Source organism: Phocoena sinus, chromosome 6, assembly GCF_008692025.1.
Source record: "Phocoena sinus isolate mPhoSin1 chromosome 6, mPhoSin1.pri, whole genome shotgun sequence".
Taxonomy (NCBI): domain Eukaryota; kingdom Metazoa; phylum Chordata; class Mammalia; order Artiodactyla; family Phocoenidae; genus Phocoena; species Phocoena sinus.
The window spans coordinates 199,454-220,500 of record NC_045768.1 but is presented as its reverse complement, the minus strand read 5'-3'; the positions used below and the strand labels follow the sequence as shown (position 1 = coordinate 220,500).

The 21,047-nt window shown below is 59.1% G+C and overlaps 1 protein-coding gene across 1 annotated transcript in view; it reads left to right on the top strand.

Annotated features, from left to right (window-relative positions):
* Nucleotides 1-8,155: 8,155 nt before the first annotated feature.
* CACNA1B (calcium voltage-gated channel subunit alpha1 B) overlaps nucleotides 8,156-21,047 on the top strand; it is a 196,066-nt gene continuing 183,174 nt past the window's right edge. Inside the window, 3 exon segments of the mRNA XM_032634862.1 lie at nucleotides 8,156-8,531; nucleotides 9,515-9,620; nucleotides 12,652-12,791. Coding sequence (XP_032490753.1) covers nucleotides 8,248-8,531; nucleotides 9,515-9,620; nucleotides 12,652-12,791 — 530 coding nt within the window. The 5' untranslated portion in view covers nucleotides 8,156-8,247.

Below are 21,047 nucleotides of genomic sequence, written 5' to 3'. Positions count from 1 at the left end.
AAAGACTAATATGTGTGGTGGCAACAAATGATTCACGTATGTGCAATGATGGGCACTGTTAAGGAAAAGCAAGTTGCAGAAGAATATCTACAACTCGGTTCTTTCTGTGTATGTGAAGGTAAAAGTGTGTAAAACTGTGTAGATATTGTGCAGGGGTACAATAGAGAGAGGATCATAAGTACAGGATTCAGGACTGGGGAGGCCTCTGTGGGAAGTCGGGATCTGGGAGGGGCACACGGGGACTTTGCAGGATCTCCTGGGTCTGTTTCCTGGGCTGGTTAGTGGGTGCACAGGAGTTTGTGGTATTGTTATTCCTTAAGCCTTATACATATTTTATAATATGCATGTACTTATTGTTTGATTTTAAAAAGTAAATACGGAGGTGGGGGCCATTAGGTAGGGCGTCAGAAACAGGTGGCAGGCTGGGGAGGTGTATGGGGCCCTAATTCAGAAGGAAGGGGCTGCCTGGTGTTTGGACGCTGTGAGGATGCAGATAAGTTGGAAGTACAGGGGTCCCTCTCCTTCATGGAGCCATTCCTGGCCTCATGTACTACTTACCCTTATTGTTTTAAAAATTAAGTGTCAATTCTATATGAAAATGAAAAATTACTCCAAGTTTTCCCTCCCCAATTCTCCATGTGGGAACCCAACACCTAGTGGCAGAGGTGGGACTTAGAAAGGGAGGTATATCCCATTTACAATAGCGTCAAAAACAATAAAACATTTAGGAATAAATTCAACCCAGGTGAAAGAACTGTACCCTGAAAACTATGACATTAATGAAAGAAATTGAAGAAGACGTAAATAAATGGAAAGACACTGCACCCCCCCCCCCCCACCGACCTCCTGTTCATGGACTGGAAGAGTTAATATTGTCAAAATGTCAACTACCCAAAGCCATCTATAAATTCAGTGTAAACCCTATAAAAAATTCCAATGGCATTTTTGGTAGAAATGGAAAAAACAGTCCTAAAATTCATATGGAGCCACAAAAGACCTTAAATAGCTAAAGCAGCCTTGAGGAAGAATAAAGCTGGAAGCATCACACTTCCTGATTTCAAGCTATACTACAAAGCTACAATAATCAAAACAGTATGGCACTGGCATACAAGAAGACACAAAGACCAATGGAACCAAATCAAGAACCCAGAAATATACCCATGTGTGTATGGTCAGCTAATATTTGACAAGGGGAAAGGATACTTGAGTACTCAATGGGGAAAGGTTAGTCTCTTCAATAAATGGTGCTGGAAAAACTGGATATTCACATGCAAAAGAATGAAAGTGGGTCCCTATTTTATACCACTCACAAACGTTCACTTGAAATGGATTAAAGATTTAAATGTAAGACCTGAAACCATAAAACTCCTAGAAGAAAACATAGGGGAAAAGTTCGTTGACACTGGTCTTGGCAAAGATTTTTTGGACGTGGCAACAAAGGCAAAAATCAACAAGTGGGACTACATCAAACTAAAAAGCTTCTGTACAGCAAAGGAAACCATCAACAAAATGAAAAGACAGTCTATAGAGTGGCAGAAAATATTTGCAAACCACATATCTAATTAGGGGTTAATATCTAAAATATATAAGGGACTCACGACTTGGTAGCCAAAAAAAAAAAAAAACCAAAAAACCCCAAGTAATCTAATTAAAAAATGGGCAAAAGACCTGGCAGACACTTTTCCAGAGATGATATACAAATAGCCAACAAGTACATCAAAAGATGCTCAGCATCTCTAATCATCAGAGAAATGCACATCAAAACCACCGTGCAATATCTGCTAGAATAGCTATCATCATAGCTGTCATCAAAGAACCTAAGTGTCCACTGACGGATAAATAGACAAAGAAGAAGTGAGATATGTATACACTGAAATATGTGAAGTACGTTCAGCCATAAAAAAAGAAGGCAGGGCTTCCCTGGTGGTGCAGTGGTCGATAGTCTGCCTGCCGGTGCAGGGGACGCGGGTTCGTGCCCGGTCCGGGAAGATCCCACATGCCGCAGAGCGGCTGGGCCCGTGAGCCATGGCCGCTGAGCCTGCGCGTCCGGAACCTGTGCTCCGCAATGGGAGAGGCCACAACAGTGAGAGGCCTGCGTATCGCAAAAAAAAAAAAAAGAAGGCAATTCTGCCATTCGTGACAACGTGGATGAACCTTGAGGGCATCGTGCTAAGTGAAGTAAGACAGAGAAAAGCAAACGCTCTATGATCTCACCTATATGTCAAATCTAAAAGAAAGCTGAACCCAGAAACAGCAGAATGGCAGTTGTCAGGGGCTGGGGGTGGGGGAAATGGGGAGATGCTGGTCAAAGGGTAGTAACTTGCAGTTATAGGTTCTGAGGATCTTATGTATTGTGTGGGGTGACTATAGTTAATAATACTGTATCATGTACTTGAAAGTTAAGACAGTAGATCTTAAGCCTTCTCCAAACAAAACAAAACAAAGGTAAACTATGCGAGGTGATGGATGACGGGGGTGTTGAATGGCCTTACCGAGTCTTCCCTTCACAATGTGTGCGTGTATCAGATCATCACATTGTGTACTTCCGGCTCACACGATGTCGTGTGTCAGCTGCATCTCAGTAAAGCTGGGGAAGAAGGGGGAGGAGCTGAGGAGGTGCTGGAGGGGAAGGTGGGCAAGGGGCCTCCCACCCTCTGGGAACGGGCTGGGGGCCAAGCTGCTAGGATAGTGGAGCCTGGTTGCAATGCCATTGCCAGCACGCAACAGGACCAACTCAGGCCCCCTGAGGACTTCTGGGGGCACAGTGGGTGATAGCCGTCTGCCTGGTGCGTGAACTTCTGCAGTGGCTGGAGCCTCGTGGGGGCGTCCCTGGGGGTTCGAGGTGAGTAGGACAGAGGGGGAGGGACCACAGACCCCTGCCAGGAGGGGTGGGGGGCGCAGGAGGTGCTGAGATCATGGGTGGGGAGCAAGCCCGCTGGAGGCCAGGGAGGAAGAGAAGTGTCACTGGGGCTACCAGCTCAGCCCGGGTCCGTGCCCTGCATCCTCCGCAGCTCCTTGCTCCCCTGGATGAGCCTTCACACCTGCTCCGCCTTCTGCCAGCCTCAACGCCCCGCTCAGTCTCAGCTCTGATCTTGCCTCTGATTTCAGTGAGAGTCACAGTCCAGAGGTGGTCCTCCTCCCCCCGTTAACCCGCCAGCCTGCCTGTGTCTGCGGTCACGTCCTCCGACTGCCCTTCCTCTCAGCGAACAGGCTGTCTCATGTCCGATGGCCTCTGACTCAGACGGGGCAGCACATCCTTTTTCTTGCATCTGGAACCTGTCTTTCTATTGAGTCGTTCCAACCGGCACACAAGGTCCAGTAACATCCACTTCCTTAAATAACCCACAAAACTCCCTTCATGGCCTGTGTCTCCAGCTATTGTTCCACGTCTGTGCTTCTTTGCAGGAAAACTCACCCAACAGGCTCTGTCCACCTGCTGTATGTACTTCCTCATGAGCCATTCTCTTTAATCCACTCCCCTCAGCCTGTTTCCCACTCCTCTATGGAAACTGCTTTTCTCAAGGGAACAGGCACGTCTGTCTTTCATGCCAGTGATTGAATGTTGGTCCTTATCTCTCTGGATCTCTCCACAGCGTTTGGCAGATGACTGACTTCTCTCTGGACACACGCCCCTCCCGTGGCCCTGGAGCACTGGACGCTGCTGTCCTCCCCTCTGAGGGCTCAGGCCGCTCCTCTGTCTCCCTGTCATCTACTCGGCCTTGCCGAGCACCCCAGGGGCCTCTTCTCTCTGTCTACACTTACTCCCTCAGTGATGATGACTGCTGCTTCAGGCGGGGGTCTGGCACGTTTGAAGGGACTATCTACCATGAATTGTGCAGGGCGCAGTGAATCCTCGAGGGAGAGGACATTGCAGAAACAAGGGGAGGGGACAGAACCCTGGACCTGGAAGGAGAAAGAGGAGGGTGGAGAGGGCGACTGACAGGAGCTGGGACCTTCATTTAGGGCTTACAGCCCACCCCAGGTGGTCAGTGGGAGGGGCTGGGGGATGAAGACCCTGACTTCAGTCTTTCCTCCCTCCACGTGCTCACCGTTGGCCCAGCAGAAGCGGGAGCCAGAGGTCGAGGGAATGAGCTGCGTGGTCTACATGTAACTGGGCAGGACCCTGCAGGCTTTCCCAGGGACAGACCACCCTGTGTCTCCCGCCTCTTGTTTGTAGAAAAGCTTTAGCCTCCTAGGCCTTTCCCATATCCAAAGAGCAAATGTAATCAGAGAAGTGAGAAAATGCAGAAACAAAGGAAAACAGACAATAATAGCTTAATCATAGAACAAAGTCCAGGACCTTAGTTTCTCCTCAAGGGCTATAGATTACATCCTGAGCCATACCCTTGGGCTGTTCTGCAGCTACTAAAACCCCCACCAGGTGGGAGAGGCTAACTGCATGCTGCCCACCAGCACAAAGACCCCAGATCCGCTGGAACCAGAAGGGTTATGGTGCTGACTCTCAAAATACCATCTGGTTACCTCACCACCAACCCATCAGAAGGACAAGCTGATCACGCACCCGCCACCCTCTCCCTTTGCCTTGCGTTTAAAACCCCTTCCCAGAAAGCCTTTGGGGAGTTTGGGCCCTTTGAGCATAAGCTGCCCACTCTCCTTGCTTGGCCCCATGTTGGATGCCTTGGAATAAATGCCGCACTTTCCTTCACCACAACCCAGTGTCAATAGATTGACTTTACCGTGTGCAGCCAGGCAGACCCAAGTTTGGTTCGGTAACAGGTCCGCACACGGCACAAGGTGGGCAGGGTGGAGAGGGTGGGACGGTCAGACAGGAAGTATTCACACAGCTTCCAGATTCACGTCTTCAGCTGTGACCTCTCCTCTGAGCTTCCCTTGTGATATCCAACTGCCCACTCAACATCTCCACTTCTATGTTAAATGCAGAATCCTGTGACCAATGAGCTCTTCCCTCATCTCCTGTCTCAGTAAGGAGCATCAGTCCACAGTTGCTTAGGTAAAAAACTAAGCCTCCATTTCCTCTTTCACATCTCACAGCGGACACATCAGCGCTTCAGTCAGCTCTACAATAGGGCCCCTGTGCATCGTGCCCTGGTCCAAACCGCACCACTTCTCTCTTGGGCTTCTGTTAAAATCTCCTAACTGGCCTCCCCGTTTCTCTCTGTGACAGGCCTGTCGGCAGCCTCCCCTGCAGCCTTCCCTTCCACCCCCAGCTGAGTGAGCCCTGATTTTGTTTGGAGCTACTGTTTGCCCACCTCCGTGGACGACGGCAGTCCTACTCCTCTTTGCCATACATTCACTTCCCCATCCTCGTGAAGCCAGGAGTGGTACGTGGCCCAGGTCTGCCCAGTGGAGTTTAAAGAGAAATTTGCTGGGGAGCCTCTGAGAAACCTTTCCTTTGTTATAAAACGATGTTGTATGTCTATTTTTTTTTAATGGATGTCCTTACAGATGGCCAATAGGCACATGAAGAGATGCTCAGCATTGCTAATTATTAGAGAAATACAAATCAAAACTACAATGAGATACCACCTCACACCGGTCAGAATGGCCATGATTAAAAAGTCCACAAATAACAAATGCTGGAGAGGGTGTGGAGAAAAGGGAACCCTTCTACACTGTTGGCGGGAATGCAGATTGGTGCAGCCACTATGGAAAACAGTATGGAGCTTCCTCAAAAAACTGAGAATAGAGTTGCCATTCAGCAGTGGGACTGCCAGCAGTCCCACTCCTGGGCATATATCCAGAGAAAACCATAATTAGAAAAGAGACATGCACCCCTATGTTCATAGCAGCATTATTTACAATAGCCAAGACATGGACACAACCTAGGTGTCCATCCACAGATGAATGGATAAAGAAGATGTGGTACATATATACAATGGAATACTACTCTGTCATAAAAAAGAATAAAATAGTGCCGCTTGCAGCTACATGGATGGACCTAGAGATTGTCATCCTAAGTGAAGTAAGTCAGACAGAGAAAGACAAATATCATATGATATCACTTATATGTGGAATCTAAGATATGACACAAATGAACTTACCTATGAAACAGAAACAAACTCACAGACAAAGAGAATAGACTTGTGGTTGCCAAGGGGGAGGGGTTTGGGGGAGGGATGGACTAGGAGTTTGGGATTAGCAGGTGCAAACTATTATATCTCTATATATCTATATATATCTATCTATATATATATATGTATAAATGAGCCACTTTTCTCTATAGCAGAAACTAATACATTGTAAATCAACTATACTTCAATAAAATAAAATTTAAAAAATAGATGTCCTTTTTACACCTGCCTGTTCCTTCGTATCTGAGATGGTGGTATAAAGACATGATGTCTCATGCTATGGCAGCCACCTTGGGCCGTGAGGCGACAAGCATGAGGACAAAACGTGCAGGTGGTGACCATAGGAGGGAAGAGGGATACGAAGAGTCTGTGTTCCTGAAATGGCATACTTTATGACTTAGTAAGTGAGGATAAAACTATTGTATAGGGGCTTCCCTGGTGGCGCAGTGGTTGAGAGTCCGCCTGCCGATGCAGGGGACACGGGTTCGTGCCCCGGTGTGGGAGGATCCCACATGCCGCGGAGCGGCTGGGCCCGTGAGCCATGGCCACTGAGCCTGCGCGTCCGGAGCCTGTTGCTCCGCAACGGGAGAGGCCACAACAGTGAGAGGCCCGCGTACCGCAAAAAAAAAAAAAAAAAAAAAAAAAAAAAAAAAAAAAACTATTGTATAGTCACCGACACCTGGGAATTGGGTTGCTTACCTCTGAATACATCCTAGGTGATGCACACACTGTACCCCTGCAATCTGTTCCCCAGCAGCCAGAGGGATCCTTTTGGAACAGGAGTCAGATGACCACCTGTCTGCTCAGAACTCTGCTCTGACTTCCCATCACACTGAAGACAGAAGCTGGAGCCCAGATCTTGGCCTGCATGGCCACCCCAGGGTCTCTGCACTCAGTGTCCTGTCTCACTCTACAACATTCAGGTCCACTCAAGGATCATTTCCTGAAAGTTGTCTTCCCTGACTGGGTGGTAGAAAAGCCGCTCCCCCCGCACCCCCGGCATCCTTATCTCCTTGTTCTGTTTTCACAGCGCTGCTACCTGGTGCTGCCGGCAGTATTGATTTGCTGTCCGCGTGCTGGTGGAAGGGACACTCGCCTTACCTCCTCTGCCACTGACTCAGGAAAGGCTTCTTGTTTGAACGTTGTGAGGACCAGATGAGCAAATCATGTGTGAATCGAGTAGAACAGTGCCTGGCGCAAAGTAAGCCCAGTGTGAACATTGCCGTTCCTTGTATGAGGATGTCTTCTCCGTGAAGGCAGAGCTGGGAGCCTAGCGCCTGGCACCTAATAGGGGCTTAGTGGAGAGGCTGGTTGGCTGGCTGGATGAATAGCATACAACAGGCTCTCTTTAAATTTTTATTGAAGGAATGGTGGAACGCAGGAATCTCTGAATTGAGGTTTTGGAGCTGATTCGGTGTGTGGTGATGGCAAAGTCCGGGATACGATTGAGGGCGGAGGGGCCCCAGGACAGAGCTGTGCATCCTGAAAACCCAAGACCAGGGAGTTGAAAGCATCCTCCATACTGATGTCGAAGACCCCGAAAGGATGGCAGGAGAGGGCCAGGAGCCAACATCTTCTTGGAAGAGGCCGGTGTCCGCAGCGAGGGGGAGGGGAGTAGGCGATGTGGCCGCTGGGAGGAGTGAGGTGTGGAAAGAAACGTGGGGAACTAGGGGCCTCCCCCTCCCCCCTTTGGGCTACAGCGTCTCGCAGCTGGTGATGCCTCCTGGGGGGAAGGAAGGGTTCGTTTGTGCCGCTCAGCAAGCCGTCGAGGACTCCCAGCCCCGCCCAGCTCCTGGCCCGAGCCTCCCAGTTCAGCATCTGGCCAGCGGACGGCCGGGCGTGAGGCGGGAGGGCGCACGCGCACCGCTGCCGCCCAGCCCGGGCGCAGCCCAGGAGGACCTGAGGGCCGAGGCGCAGCCCCCAGGGCCGGCTGCCGGACCCGGCATGGGGACAGGGCGGGGGTGGCCAGCTGGGGGCGGGGCGGGCTCGGATTGGTCGGGCGCTGCCACGTGACCGGCCCCTTATAGGGCGTGGTGCGGGCGGCAGTGTCGGGTGCGGCGGCGGTCGGCCGGGCGAGGTCCCTTGTGGGTCCGGCGGCTCCGCGGCTGCTCCACTACGAGCGCCAGGCGCGCCCCGCGCCCTCCCATCTCCGCGGGGCCGCCGGGCCGGGGGATGCGCGCGGCGCCCGGGAGCCATGGTCCGTTTCGGGGACGAGCTGGGCGGCCGCTATGGGGGCGCCGGCGGCGGGGAGCGGGCCCGGGGCGGCGGGGCCGGCGGGGCGGGCGGCCCGGGCCCTGGGGGTCTGCAGCCGGGCCAGCGGGTCCTCTACAAGCAGTCGATCGCCCAGCGCGCGCGGACCATGGCGCTGTACAACCCCATCCCGGTCAAGCAGAACTGCTTCACCGTCAACCGCTCGCTCTTCGTTTTCAGTGAAGACAACGTCGTCCGCAAATACGCCAAGCGCATCACCGAGTGGCCATATCCTGCCGGGGGCCGGGCCGGGCGGGGACCGGGGGCCGCCCGAGGTCGCGGGGACGGCCACGGGTGCGGCGTCGGGCGTCCGCGCCTCGCCGGGTCTGGGAGGGGCGGCCTGGGCGCGGGGCCCCGGGGCGGGGGCCGGTCGCGTGCGGCGCCCAGTGGCCATCTTTCCCGGGGCTGGAGGAGGGTGTGCCCTGGGGAGAGGTGCATCGGGTCGGCTCGGCGAGGAGGGGGCGGGGCGGATTCCGGGCCCCTCCGCGCGCAGCGTGTGCGTGCGTGTTTGTGTGTTTCTGTGTGTGTGTGTGTGTGTGTGTGTGTGTGTGTGTGTGTGGTCGTGGTGGCAGCGGCCGCGGGAGCGGGGTGGACGCTGGGCGGAGCCCCCTGCCCCTGGGCTCGTCCCTTCGCTTCCACGGTCCGGGCGCAGAGCGCGCGGCCAGCCTGGAGGGCACCCGAGGGCGAATCGGTGTCTGTGTAGGTGTGAGCACCCGGGGGACGCGAGCCGGTGCGCGCGCCTGGCTGCAGGTGCCTGCGTGTGTGCGGGCATAGCATGAACCTGGTGCTGCGCGTGCGTGCGTTCGGGACTCTCTGTACATGTATGCTCACGTGCCTGTGTAGGTACATGTGGCTGCGTGTGTCTTTAGGGGGGAGTGTGCGCCTGCGCGGGGTCCTTCCTCCAGCCGCGCGCTGGGGGCCCACAGCCTCCTCCCTCGGGGCGCGGGAGCCGGGCGGAGCCGCGGCGGAGCCGCTGTCCGCGGTGCTGACGGCCGCGGGGACGTGCTGAGGGTCTGGTGGCCGCGACTGCGGAGGCGTCCCTCGCGGCGGCCCCGAGGATGAGGGCGGGAAGGGCGGGGTGGACTCCGGACCCGGTCATTCTCAGCCCCTCCGGAGGCGGCCTGGCCCCGGCTGCTGCACTGCGCGCTGTCGGCCTTGGCCTCCTCGCCTCTCCTCTTTGGCGCCTCCCGGCCAGTCCTTAACCCACGCACTCCGTTTGAGTACATGATTCTGGCCACCATCATCGCCAACTGTATCGTGCTGGCACTGGAGCAGCACCTCCCCGATGGAGACAAGACGCCCATGTCTGAGCGGCTGGTGAGTGCGGTGGCGGCCGGCCTGAGGGCGGGGCGTGGGGTGGCGGCAGCTTGTCTGATTCCACGACCCTCTAAGGATCCGTGATTGGGCGCAGCTTCCTCGGGCAGGGTAGTCTGGGCAGCTCCCTCTCTTTCAGTGGGGGCAGCTGGCACTTCCCTGAAGGGCCAGGAGAGTGGGATAGCCAGCTCAGCCCCTGCTGGGGAAGGGTGGCTTGAGAGGGGCCATTTTAGCCCGCAGCTGCTCTGCCCAGTGTGCCATCGCCACCCCTACACCTGTCCAGTCCACACAGACTAAGAAACTAAGAGCTAAAGCTGGGGTGTGGGAAGGGCGTTCATAATGGCCCAGGTTAAGGAGGGTCAGGCTCCGTGAGTCGGCGGGGGGGGGGGGGGGGCTAGCTGCCCACCCTTCCCTGCAGGGCTGTGATAGTCTTTGGCCCCCGGGGTGCAGCCCTTGGTCTTGGGACCGTCAGCCTCTCCTTCAGAGCTGTCTTCCCTGGCTCTGCTTGGAATCCCTTCCCTGTGGCCCCGCCACTTCCCGTGGGAAGCACTTCTTCCCAGCCTTTCTTCCCAAACGTCCTGAATATCGCTTCCACCCACTCTTGCCCGGAGCTCCCCAGACCCCTGTGGTTTCCCCTTTTGGAGTACAGAACCCACAGGAGCCAGGATGCCAGGTCAGGGTGTCTGGAGGTGCTGGGGCAGAGGGAAGGGTGCTGCTTGAGGAGGTGAGCCCCATTTCAAGGGTGAGGTATGTCCCCTAGCCCCAGCCACCCCTGCTGCCCTGGCCCCTTTGCCTGGGCTGGGTGTGGGCTCCCAGGGGCCTGAGAGACTGAGCTTCAGAGCAGAGAGAAGGAAGAGTAGCTGCGGGGATTGGAGAGGGAGCCTGGGGCCTGGCTGGAGAGCCGCCGGAGGTCCTGAGGTCCCGAGGAGGAGACACTTCTGGGGGCGCGGGCGGCCAGAGGCCGATGCCTCTTCTCCACACCCTGGCAAGTGACCACTTCTGTCCAAACTCCTTCCCTAACTTCAGTGGAGAAAAGCGTTGATGAAATAGGGCCTGTTCAGCGCTCTGCGTAGGCCTTGAACTCCAGGCAAGGCGTGGTCACATCCCTAAGGGAGTCCAGCAGGGGTGGGGCCAGAGGGAAGCAGGCCGGGGGAGGGGTGGGTGCGGGGGGGCAGGGAGGCCAGGCTCTGGCAGCAGGCCTGAGTGGGCCAGCCGTGTGTCCAGCCACGTCTGAGCTCCTGCCTCACAGGTGAAGGAGGGTTTGCTTTGTGGTGATGGGGTTCGGTACACTTGTAGGAGTTGGGGGCTGAGCTGTTGGGAGAGTAAGCAGAGCGTGCCCCCTCGGAGGCTGCTGAGATGGATGGGAGGCCGAACACAGCGGGCCTGGAGAGCAGGCGCCCTGCGGCCCCCGGGCTCAGGTCTGGAGGCCGCTGCTGCTGCCAGAGGCTGGGAGGGGGCCGTGTGGCACAGGGGCGGCCTGGCCTGGGGTGGGGCCTCCACAGCTCCCTGTCTCTGGGGGCTCCGCTTCCCACACACCCATCAACTTCCTGAGTGGCCTTCAGCTGGAGCCCTGGATTTGCAGTCTCACCCCTGCCCTGAGCCAGCCCTCAGCCAAGTGTGATCAAGGATTGGGCTGGCGGAAGAGCTGTGAGGGAAGGTCTGGGGAGGGGTCTGAGGAGGGGCCCCGCCCCGTCTCCTGGCGCTGGCTTACTCTTCATCTGTGAACATCTGTTTGCTGGGGCCCAGCTGTTAACCCAGGGCAGGTGGTCAGCAGCCTCTCCTCTCGGAGAGAGGGGACCCTCCACCTAAACCAGACCAGAAGTCTCCAGGGAATGATCCTTCGTGAGTCAGCATCAGGGTGGTAGGACAGGAGAACTGGGCCACCATGGACGCCAGGCTGAGGGTTCCCCAGGTCAGATGGGAGAGCCCTGGGGGGGGGGGGGCAGGCTTCTCTGGGGAGGAAGTCTCAGGCCGCTGGTCCTGAGTGGGAGCTGGCAACACCCACAGGGAACCAGTCTGGCCCTCCCCTCCCCTCCCCTGCAGCCCCGGGAGGCTGGTCCCTGGCCCGGAGGCTCGACCCCTCCCTGGCGGAGCAGCCTTTGGAGGACAAGTCCTCCTGTGGCCCCCATAGTCCTGGGGGCAGGACCTTCCCGCTGCCCCTTTGTCCACTCCTGTGTCTGTGGTCTGCACTCAGGCTGTTTCCCATGCTGACCCTCCCCCCGTGTCCCCGTTGTCCAGCTTGTGGGGTCACCTGCACAGAGGCTCTGTCTGCCACCCTTCCCAAGTGTGTGATGCCCCTGGTCACTCTCCACGCCGCCTGTGTGTCTTCTCCCTGAGTCCACGCAGCTCATCCCCACTGTGCTCACCACCAGGGCCCGGCCCGTGTCGGCCCTGCCCTCTCCCATCCCCATTCTTTTCTCACACTGTTCCCTCCGCCTGGAATTCCGTTCCTTTTCGCCCAGCTGGATGCCTCACCCTCCAGAGGCTCCCTGAGGCGCGGCCATGCTCGCTCCCACCAAGATGTGTATGTTTTGATTATCCAGAAGGTGTGTGTTGAAGGAATGCGTGGGTCCTGGGCTGTCCTCTAGGGAGTTGGGCCGTTGTCCCTGTAGCGGTTCGAGCTCAGGATCAGACCCGAGTCACCTCTGGGTTAGGATTTGTCTCTGCCTCTAGCAAGCTGTGAGTCTCCGGCCCCGTTCCTGACCTCTCTGTGCCTCAGTTTCCTCTAGGATGGGGATGATAATGGTGCTTAATGCATGTGGAGTGTTACAACGAGGATTGTCCTAGTGATTGTGGGACCCCCCCCAATTTTCTTATTGCTTCCCCTGCTGCAGGGCTTCCGGGGGTGGGAGCCCCCCCTTGCTATTGTGATCGGGTGTCGCTGGCCACGGGGACAGGGCCACCTGCCCTGGTAGGGGAGCTCGGCAGAGGGCAAACAGGCCCGTGACGGAAGAGCCGAGTCTGTGGGTGGTGGGGGGTTTCCTCGCCTGCCACACCCCCGGCGGGGGTGACCTTGCTCTGCGCTTCTCCTCAGGACGACACGGAGCCGTACTTCATCGGCATCTTCTGCCTCGAGGCCGGGATGAAGATCGTTGCGCTGGGCTTCGTCCTGCACAAGGGCTCCTACCTGCGGAACGGCTGGAACGTCATGGACTTCGTGGTGGTCCTCACGGGGTGGGTGCTGGGCCCGGGCTGCCCTCTGCGAGGGGCGGGCTTGGGCACGCTGGAGGCCCCGGCTTCGTGGTGGTCCTCACGGGGTGGGTGCTGGTGGGACGGGCATTGTTTCTCCCCAGGAGGCGCCTGGGCTGTGATCTTGGCTGAGGGGCTGTCGATGGTGCTCTGTCCTCGGGTGAAGCTTGCTTACAGAGCTGCTGCTGCCGTGGGCAGGTCACCAGGGCAGGGGAGGGCTCTGGGCCTTATTCTGTAAATCCTGGGCTCCAGCCTTGCCTCTGTCGCCCCGTGATCTGGGGGGCACGTTTGTGCATCTGAGTCTCCTGCCTGAAGGGTTCTCGGACACGGCTTCCTGGAGCTGTGCTCAGCTGAGGCTGTGCCGGCGTGTTGCCACAGCGTCTGGTTCCAGGAAGGAGCTTAATCAGTGTGTCCTGCCGCCCACTTTCCTTCTCAGACGGACCCTGACAAGTGCCAGCTTGTGGTTTCCAAACAACCCAGGAGATCCAGAAAGTCGCCGTGGGCTGGGCTGCTTTGAGAGCAGGCGGAGTGCCCTGCTCCTCGTCATGGAGGCCCCAGCCTTCGGGCCAGGGTGTTTCCGTCGGCCTGATGGGTATTCAGGCCTCTGCCCTGCTCCTCTGGCCAGTAGAGGCTGAGGCTGGGGCTGAGCCGCTGTTGCTCCGGCTCTGGGCTGGGGTTGGGGCTGAGCGCCTGGGTGTTCGCTCCACAGGACCTGTTTGCACAGCCCAGGTCCCAGAGGCCCCTCCCCGGCGGACTGCAGCCGTGCTTTCTGGGACCCTGTGGTCCCAGGGAGGCTCGGAGCCCCACTGTGGCCCAGAACACTCCTTCCAAGGGACAGGAGGCTGTGGCCAGGTCTCTGTCCTGTGCTGCATGTGAGGACAAACAGACTTGGCTAAATGGCCTCTGGGCTCCCGCATGAGGTCCCCTCACCCGCCCCGTCCTGGGGGGCCTGCCCCGCTGTCTGCTCGAGCTGCCGGTGGCCTGGCCCCAGAGGTGCCTGCAGCATGCCCGACATGGGCCAGAGTCGAGGTGGCCTCGCCTTCAGAGGGTCTCTCCCTGGAGGTGACCGAGGGGCCGGTGGGCCTTGCGCCTCAGCTTCCCTTTCTGTCTTAGCACCAGCCTGTCACCGGCTCTGATGGGATGGGTGCCACTGAAATCGGATATAATAAGCTTTCTGGGCAACTTGCTGTTTTCCTTTCATTTTTCCTAATGACCGAGTAGGGAAGGGAGTGGGGAGCCTTCTGCTGGGAGCCGTGCGGTTCTGTGGTACAGTGTGCGCTGTCCACACCCGCCTGCTGCCCTCGGTGGCGGTGGCAGCAGGGGCTTTTACGGAAAGCCCTCTGAGGTCCCACCGACGTTGCTGGTGGGGATCTGGTGGTGGGTGTGGCCCCTCGGAGGGCAGGGTGCTCCCGCAGCCCAGTGGGCACTGCGTGGGCTGTCGAGGAGAGTCGCTGGCTGTTTACATCTCTCTCTCCCTCTAGATGCGAGTCCCTGAGGATAAGAACAGCGTCTTATTTTTCAGGGTGTCCCCAGAGCCTAGCTCTGGGAGGGCCCCCAGGAGGGTCAGGGAGCATCTGCTGAATTAATGGGCTATTGAAGCTAGGGTGCTCTGTGCTTGGGCCAGCGGGACGGTGGGACCCTGCCTCTGGGGGTGCTGAGTGTTTGGACTGCTGGGAGCAAGCCGGGGAGGCAGGACCCCTGGGTCTTCCAACAAGCATGTCCTGATTCCAGGTCCAGGGAGCCCCGTCCTCCTGTGAGGGCTGAGAGAGACCTCCAAGGCTGGCTGCTCTCTTTTGCCATTGACCACACTCTCCGGGGCACAAGAGAGAATAGGATGGGCTCACTTTCCTGGGAGCCCCAGCAGGGGGATCCCAAGGGTCCTGAGACCTTAACTCTGCCCCCAGCCCGGACTTGGAGATCCTGACCTCAGTCCGTCTGTTTCTCCACCTCGTCTTTCCTACCTCTCCTCGCTTCTGCCTTTTCTTCACATGGGCCCCTCTCCTACCCCGCCAACCTGTTTCTGTCTCTCTTTCCCTCCCTCCCTGTCCCCTTGTCTTGTTCTCTTGGCCTTTGTCTGCCCGTTTCTAATCTTCTCTGCCTCACTGACCCTTTTTCTCTCCTTTGCCATCTCGGTATTTCTTTGCCTCTCGACGTCTCTGTATCTCTGTGTCTTTTTGCTTTTTCGCTCTCATTCTTCCTCTGTCTCTTTCTCTTTCTGCCTGTTCTGTGTCTCTCATCCGGGTCCTGGAGTCTCCGCTCTTGCTGGGAGTTGGCACCAGTGGTTTCCAGGCTCCCTCTCTCTGCACCCCAGGGGTGGCGCTGGGTTGGGAGGGGAGCCCTCAGATGGGGGGGTGATCTGTGTCCCAGAGTCACGTGCGGGAGCTGCTGTGTTGCTCCTGGCTGCAGCACCCAGGGACTCGTGACCTGTGTGTGTACTCGTGTATGCGTGTGCACGTGCGTCTGTGCACGTGTGCACGTGTGTGTGTGTGTGTGTGGTGCATGATGGAGGGAGGCCCTGGTCCATTTTGGGGTGAGTACTTGCCCCAGGGAACCCGGGGAAGAATGCCTAACTCTAAGCCCTCCTGAGCTGAGGTCCCTGTGGGTAGCCATGGCGGGGGTGGGGGGGGGGACATTATTTCTTGGTCCCTTTTTAAAACATTAATTAATTTATTTTTGGCTGTGTTGGGTCTTCATTGCTGCACGCGGGCTTTCTCTAGTTGCGGCAAGCGGGGGCTACTCGTCCTTGCACTGCGCGGGCTTCTCATCGCGGTGGCTTCTCTTGTGGCGGAGCACGGGCTCTAGGCACGAGGACTTCAGTAGTTGTGGCACCCGGGCTCAGTAGTTGTGGTGCACCGGCTTGGTTGCTCCGTGGCATGTGGGAATCTTCCCGGACCAGGGCTCGAACCAGGGTCCCCTGCATTGGCAGGTGGATTCTTAGCCACTGCGCCACCAGGGAAGTTCCCTACTTTGTTGTTTTTGATTAGGGTTGACTTAATTGGTGCTCAGAGGGCCGGAGGCCCATGGTGGGGAGGGGAAGGGCTCTGGCCGGGAAGGCCCTGGTGCTGACTTGTCCCCAGAGGCCAGCTGGGCTCCCTTCTACTTCTGAGGCTGGCACGCAGGTTGTGGGAGGGCCCCAATGGAACGAGGGCCCCTCCCTGCATCAGGGAAGCCTCTTAACCTCGTATACTCACCTGTAGACTGTGCCTGGGTGCACTCTTGGCGTTGCAGGGGGCACAGCATCTAGTCCTGGCCACGGAGCCAGGTGAAGGGCTGTCCTGCCGGCCGCCCTCTGCCCTCCATCCTGTCCACGCGTCTCCAGCTCCTCGAGCTGCCCCGCCCACTCACCATCCCTTGATCGCTCATTTCTTCAGATGCAGTGAGCCTTCGCCCGGTGCTGAGGGTGCAGCAGTGAGCAGGACCCCCAGGCCCTGCCCTGTGGGCTGTGTTTCTGGGGGACCCAGTCTCCCTGCCCCGCTCTGTGTCCTCTCGGTGCGCAGAGGGTCGGCAAGGGCAGGTCACGGCCGCATCACGGTGCCTGGGGGCAGGTGTGCCGTGGAGACCGCTCCTCCTGTGACGGTACTGTGCTTCGTCTTCCCGTGTAGGAAGGGGGTTAAGGAGAACACAGTGTGGACCGGGAGGCTGTTGCTCGGTGTCGGGTGGTCAGAGAAGACTCCGTAGTGAGGTGACTTTTGAAGGATGTGAGGGGATGAGCCATCTAGATATTTGGGGAGAGGTCTTGGCTGGTGGTGTCAACACCAGGACACAGGTGTATCCGTGGCCTTTAGTGCCTGAGACCAGACCGGATCCCCAGGGAATGGGGAGTTTGGAGGAGAAGCTGCCCGTGACTGAGCCCCGGGACCCCAGAGTTGACACGTTGGGACTGGCCAGTGAGGTGGGTGGGGACGGTGTTGAGGAAGGGGGAGCATGTTCTCCTCGGGCAGGAGCAAGGGGAGGATGGAGGGCTGAGTGCGGCGGTGGGCGCCGTGCAGGTGATGGGTCCTCCCGAGGGCTTACAGGGGAAGGCCCTGCGGGAATGGGCAGGGTCCGTGGTGAGCACCTGGGGCAGCTCTTCCACCTTTGAGGGAGTTTTACAGCAAAGCCGGCAGAGGACTGGGCAGTGGCAGGAGGGAGGGGAGGGGCAGAGGGTTTTATTAGGTGGGGGCCGGAGCCTGTGTGCAGACGGGCCAGGTCCAGGAGGCAGGGGCTAGCGGCGATGCAGCCGGAGCGCTGGAGTGATGTCCTAGGTGGACGAGGGAAGCTAGGGTCCAGCGTCCCCGAGTCCACGCTCATCTCTCTGTAACAGCGGGAAACCGGAGGGTGAGCTGAGTGTACACGCTGGGCTGTTGGATGAGCAGGAAGGGCTGGGGCAGGAGCCGTCCCCTGACTCTGCATTTCCACTGAACCCGGAAGCTGGCTGTCATCTGAGGCTGGAGTGGGAAGCAGGTGGAGTGAGATGGGGCGACGGGGGGGAGAGAGTGAGTGCGGAGCACCTTCACCTGCCTCGGCCTCTCACCTTCTCCTCGGCCCCGTCTCTAGTCACCTTCCCTCCCCCGCCGTTGACCATCTGGCTGGCCGTCCATCCACTCGTTCGTTCGTGTGGAAGGTATTTGTCAAATGCTCTGGTTGCTGGGGACACGGCAGTGGATGTGGAGCTTGCGTCTCCTGGGGACACAGGCGACGCACAGCTCTTGCCACGCAGGGCAGTGAAGCAGGAGGCCGGGGCGGGGTGGAGGCGAAGTTCCCCTTCACGGGGGTCAGGGAAGGTCCCTAGGAAGGACCTTGAGCAGAGGTGTCCTGAGCTGGGGGTGGGGCAGAGGGTGAGGATGTGGGGAGTCCCCGGGGCCTGCTGGGGGGCTCCGGGTGCAGGGGCCGGTCCTGGGGGTGGAGCAGTGCCCCAGGGAGGCCATGGGGCTCGGACTGGGGTGGAGCTGCAGGAAGCACTGGTCTGGTTGACTGTCCTCAGGAAACCCGCCGGCACCCCCGAGTGTGGCACCCGCGTCCCCAGCCTGTCTGAGGCTGGTGTGTCCCCACGTCACCACCTCCGCCCTCCCCATCCCATCAGCAGCCCCCAGACCACCCTACGGTCCTGAGAGGTTGATGGCAGCTGGGAGTAGGGGCAGCAGCAGGGTCCCCTCAGACCCCGGGGGCCTCTCTGTGCTGGCAGAGGGCCCCAGAATCCCGAGGCCATGGGTGTTCCTGCCCCTGTCACAGCCCCAGCCCCAGCCTGGAGCTTTCCTCGGGGACAGCAGAGAAACGTGTCCCAGCTCAGACAGGTGACTCCCCAAGGGGACATTTCCAACCACAGCCTCTCATTTCACTCCAATTACAGGAGTGAATTTCTTTCCAGGACATGTAATTAGAGCTCAGGGTCCTCCCTCCCTGGCCTGGGCATCCTGTGGGAAGTGGAAGGTGGAAGGCCAGCGGGCTGGCGCCGCCTAGGGAGAGGAGTTTGTACTGGGCGTGGACGCAAAGTTGGTCAGAGGGTGCGGGAGAGCGCTCTGGGGAGGCCAGGCCACGGAGGACACCGCCCTGGGTGAGGAGGGGCCAGCAGGTATGGGCCAAGGTGCGCAGTGACCCTGTGTCCACGTGTGGCAGCCAGGGACGCTGTGCCTCGCCATGGGTGACGCCGTGTCCAGGTTTGAGGTGACTAGGAACACCGTGTCTGAGTGACCAGCGGCAGTGGGTCTGGACGTGGGCTGACCCCAGTGCGTGTCCGAGCGTGGGCACTAGAGCTCACGTTCAGGGCTGGAGCCGCCGCACGTGGGCCCCTCCTGCGTCCTGTGACTGCGGTCCTGCAGGCGGGGTCTGTGATGCCTGGTCAGGTCGGGGGTTTGCTGGACTTTCTCTTCCATCCCCACCTGAGGCTGGGAACGGTTGGGACACAGGAGGGGACTGAGTTCTGACAAGCGGCCCCTGGAGCAGCAGAAGGAGGCTGTCTGGTCCCCATTATTACGCTCCAGGCAGCGTCCCCGCGGCATCACTGATGATTCAGAGCAGGCCTGGCCCCAGGGCTCCGCAGGCCTCCTGTGCTGTGTGGCCGGGTCGGAGCTGGGTGGAGGCACCCTGTGCCCGGCCCCCAGGTGCCTGCCTCCTGACACCGGCCGCCCACGGGGCCTGTAGTCCCTGGGGACAGGCCCGGAGCCCCGTGCTGGGTCGGGTGGGATCCGCCCTCACGCTCGCCGCTGGGTGTTTAAGGAGGAGCAGCTTTTACCCCCTGCCTGTGCCTCTGCCCTCCTGTTCCCCCCCATCTTCCTCTGATTTAGGGCTCTTGTCACTCTCCTGGGGGGTGTGGGGAGCCGGAGCCAGGCCCCTCCTGGCCGCTGCCTGCAGACCCCACCCCAGGTGTTGAGGGAGAGGCCCCTCCGCCCAGCTCCAAGGGCCTGGGGATCCTGGCAGGACAGGGAGTGCAGGCTGTCCGGCCTCGGACCCGGAGCTCAGCTGAGCTGTGCCGCGCTGCCGGCTCTGGTCCCGGGTGCTGGGCCCCCTGGGGCTGCCGCCGCCTGGTGCCCACAGGATGCCAAGCCCCGAGTGCCTCTGAGAGGTGGCCCGGGGCAACTGCTCACCTATCCACGCATCCTGTGCCTGGTGCACCTGCAGAGGTCACAGGAGGTCAAGTTCATGCCGGGGGAGGGCGGGAGCGTTAGCCCCTGGGTGGTGGGTACACCTGCAGCTGCCTGGGCGCTGTCTTCCTGCTTAGCTCCAGGCGGCTCCCCTCACCCCCACTTCACACCGCTGAGCCCAGAGCTGCAGACTCGCCTGGAGGTGAGAATGGTTGCTAATGTCTCCTTGGGTTACTAGGCCTGGAGCCAAAGCCAGTCCCTGGCCTGGGGAAGCGGACGGGAGAGCAGGTCCTTCTCGGGATGGGCAGGCCAGGCCTCATCTCCACCCAGGGCCTCCCCACCGCCTGCAGCCCATCTGCGCTCACACTGACCTGGAACTCGCAGGTCCCGCCGGTCACCTGTCACAGGCCCCTGGGTGCCTGTTGCTCACGCAGCCAGCGCCTCGCTGCTGCCCCACTGTGCCCCTCTTTCTCTGGGTCTCAGCCTCCCCCCAGGGGGGCCACTCCCGGAGCCGCCGACACTACAGCCCCTCCCGGAGAGAAGGAGCCCATGTGCGCAGCTGGGCCCCTGCTTCCTGCGGGATGGGTTGTGCGTCTGTCTTCTCTCAGCTCACCCCACCTTCCCCACCTGGCGGGCCTCTCTGCCCTTTTCTCGCCCCAAGGGGCTTCCCTACTGGCTGGCTCCGTGACAACCCATCCCTGCTGATGGACGTTCCCCCCGAGAACTGTTAGTTCAGGCGCTGTAACAGAGGCCACAGACGGGGGTCGGGGGCTGAGACAGCAGACGTTCACCGTCTCACTGTCCGGAGGCTGGACGCCCGAGATCAAGGTGCCCACAGGGTTGCTTTAGGCGAGGCCCTCTTCCTGCCTGCAGGCGGTGGCCTTCCCACTGTGTCTTCACAGGACTGCTTCTCCGTGTGTGCTGAGGTCTCTGGCTTCTCTTCGTGTTCTGTTAGATTCATCCTATTAAATTAAAGCCCATCCTTATGACCTCGTTTAAGCATTTACCTCCTAAGAGTCCCATCTCCAAATACAGTCCCTCTGGGGGTTAGAGCTTCACACCGGAATTTGGGGGTGGGGTGGACACAGTATAGTCCATAATAGGCTGTGCTCAGACCCCAGGCTCCCCTTATGAGCGTCCGTTGGCCCCATTGCCTCGGTGCCCCAGTTCCCAGTGCACAGCAAATACTGTGGGATTGGAATCCAGCTGGGAGAGCAGGGAGCCTGCCCCGGCCCCCATGGGCACAGGGTGCCATGTGACTGACCCTGGGCGATCGTGTGGCTCCAGGCCCGGCTCTGCTGTGGCTGCCGTGCTGTGGGCCCGGGTGAGACGTCTGTAGGGCCAGTGTCTTCCTCCCCGCCTCACCTTCCGCTGACCGTGGGCCCTTTCTCACTCCTCCAGGTCTGTTGTCAGCCTCCCGGGCCTGACGACACACAGCAGCACCAGGCACTGAGGACGCGCTGCAGGCAGGGCTGCCCGCCCACCCTAGGACCCTCTCCAGCCTGGACTGGGGCAGGGGTTGGGGGGCACTGCTGAGCCCGTGGGAGGCCCGGGCGTGTCCTGGGCATGGTGAAGCCTCCGGTGTGAGGGTGGGAATCCCTAGGGAGCCGCCAGCACTGCCACCCCCTCTGTCTGTGGGCCCTGCACCTGCCCTCTTGGGCCTGGGTTCTGAGGGTGCAGT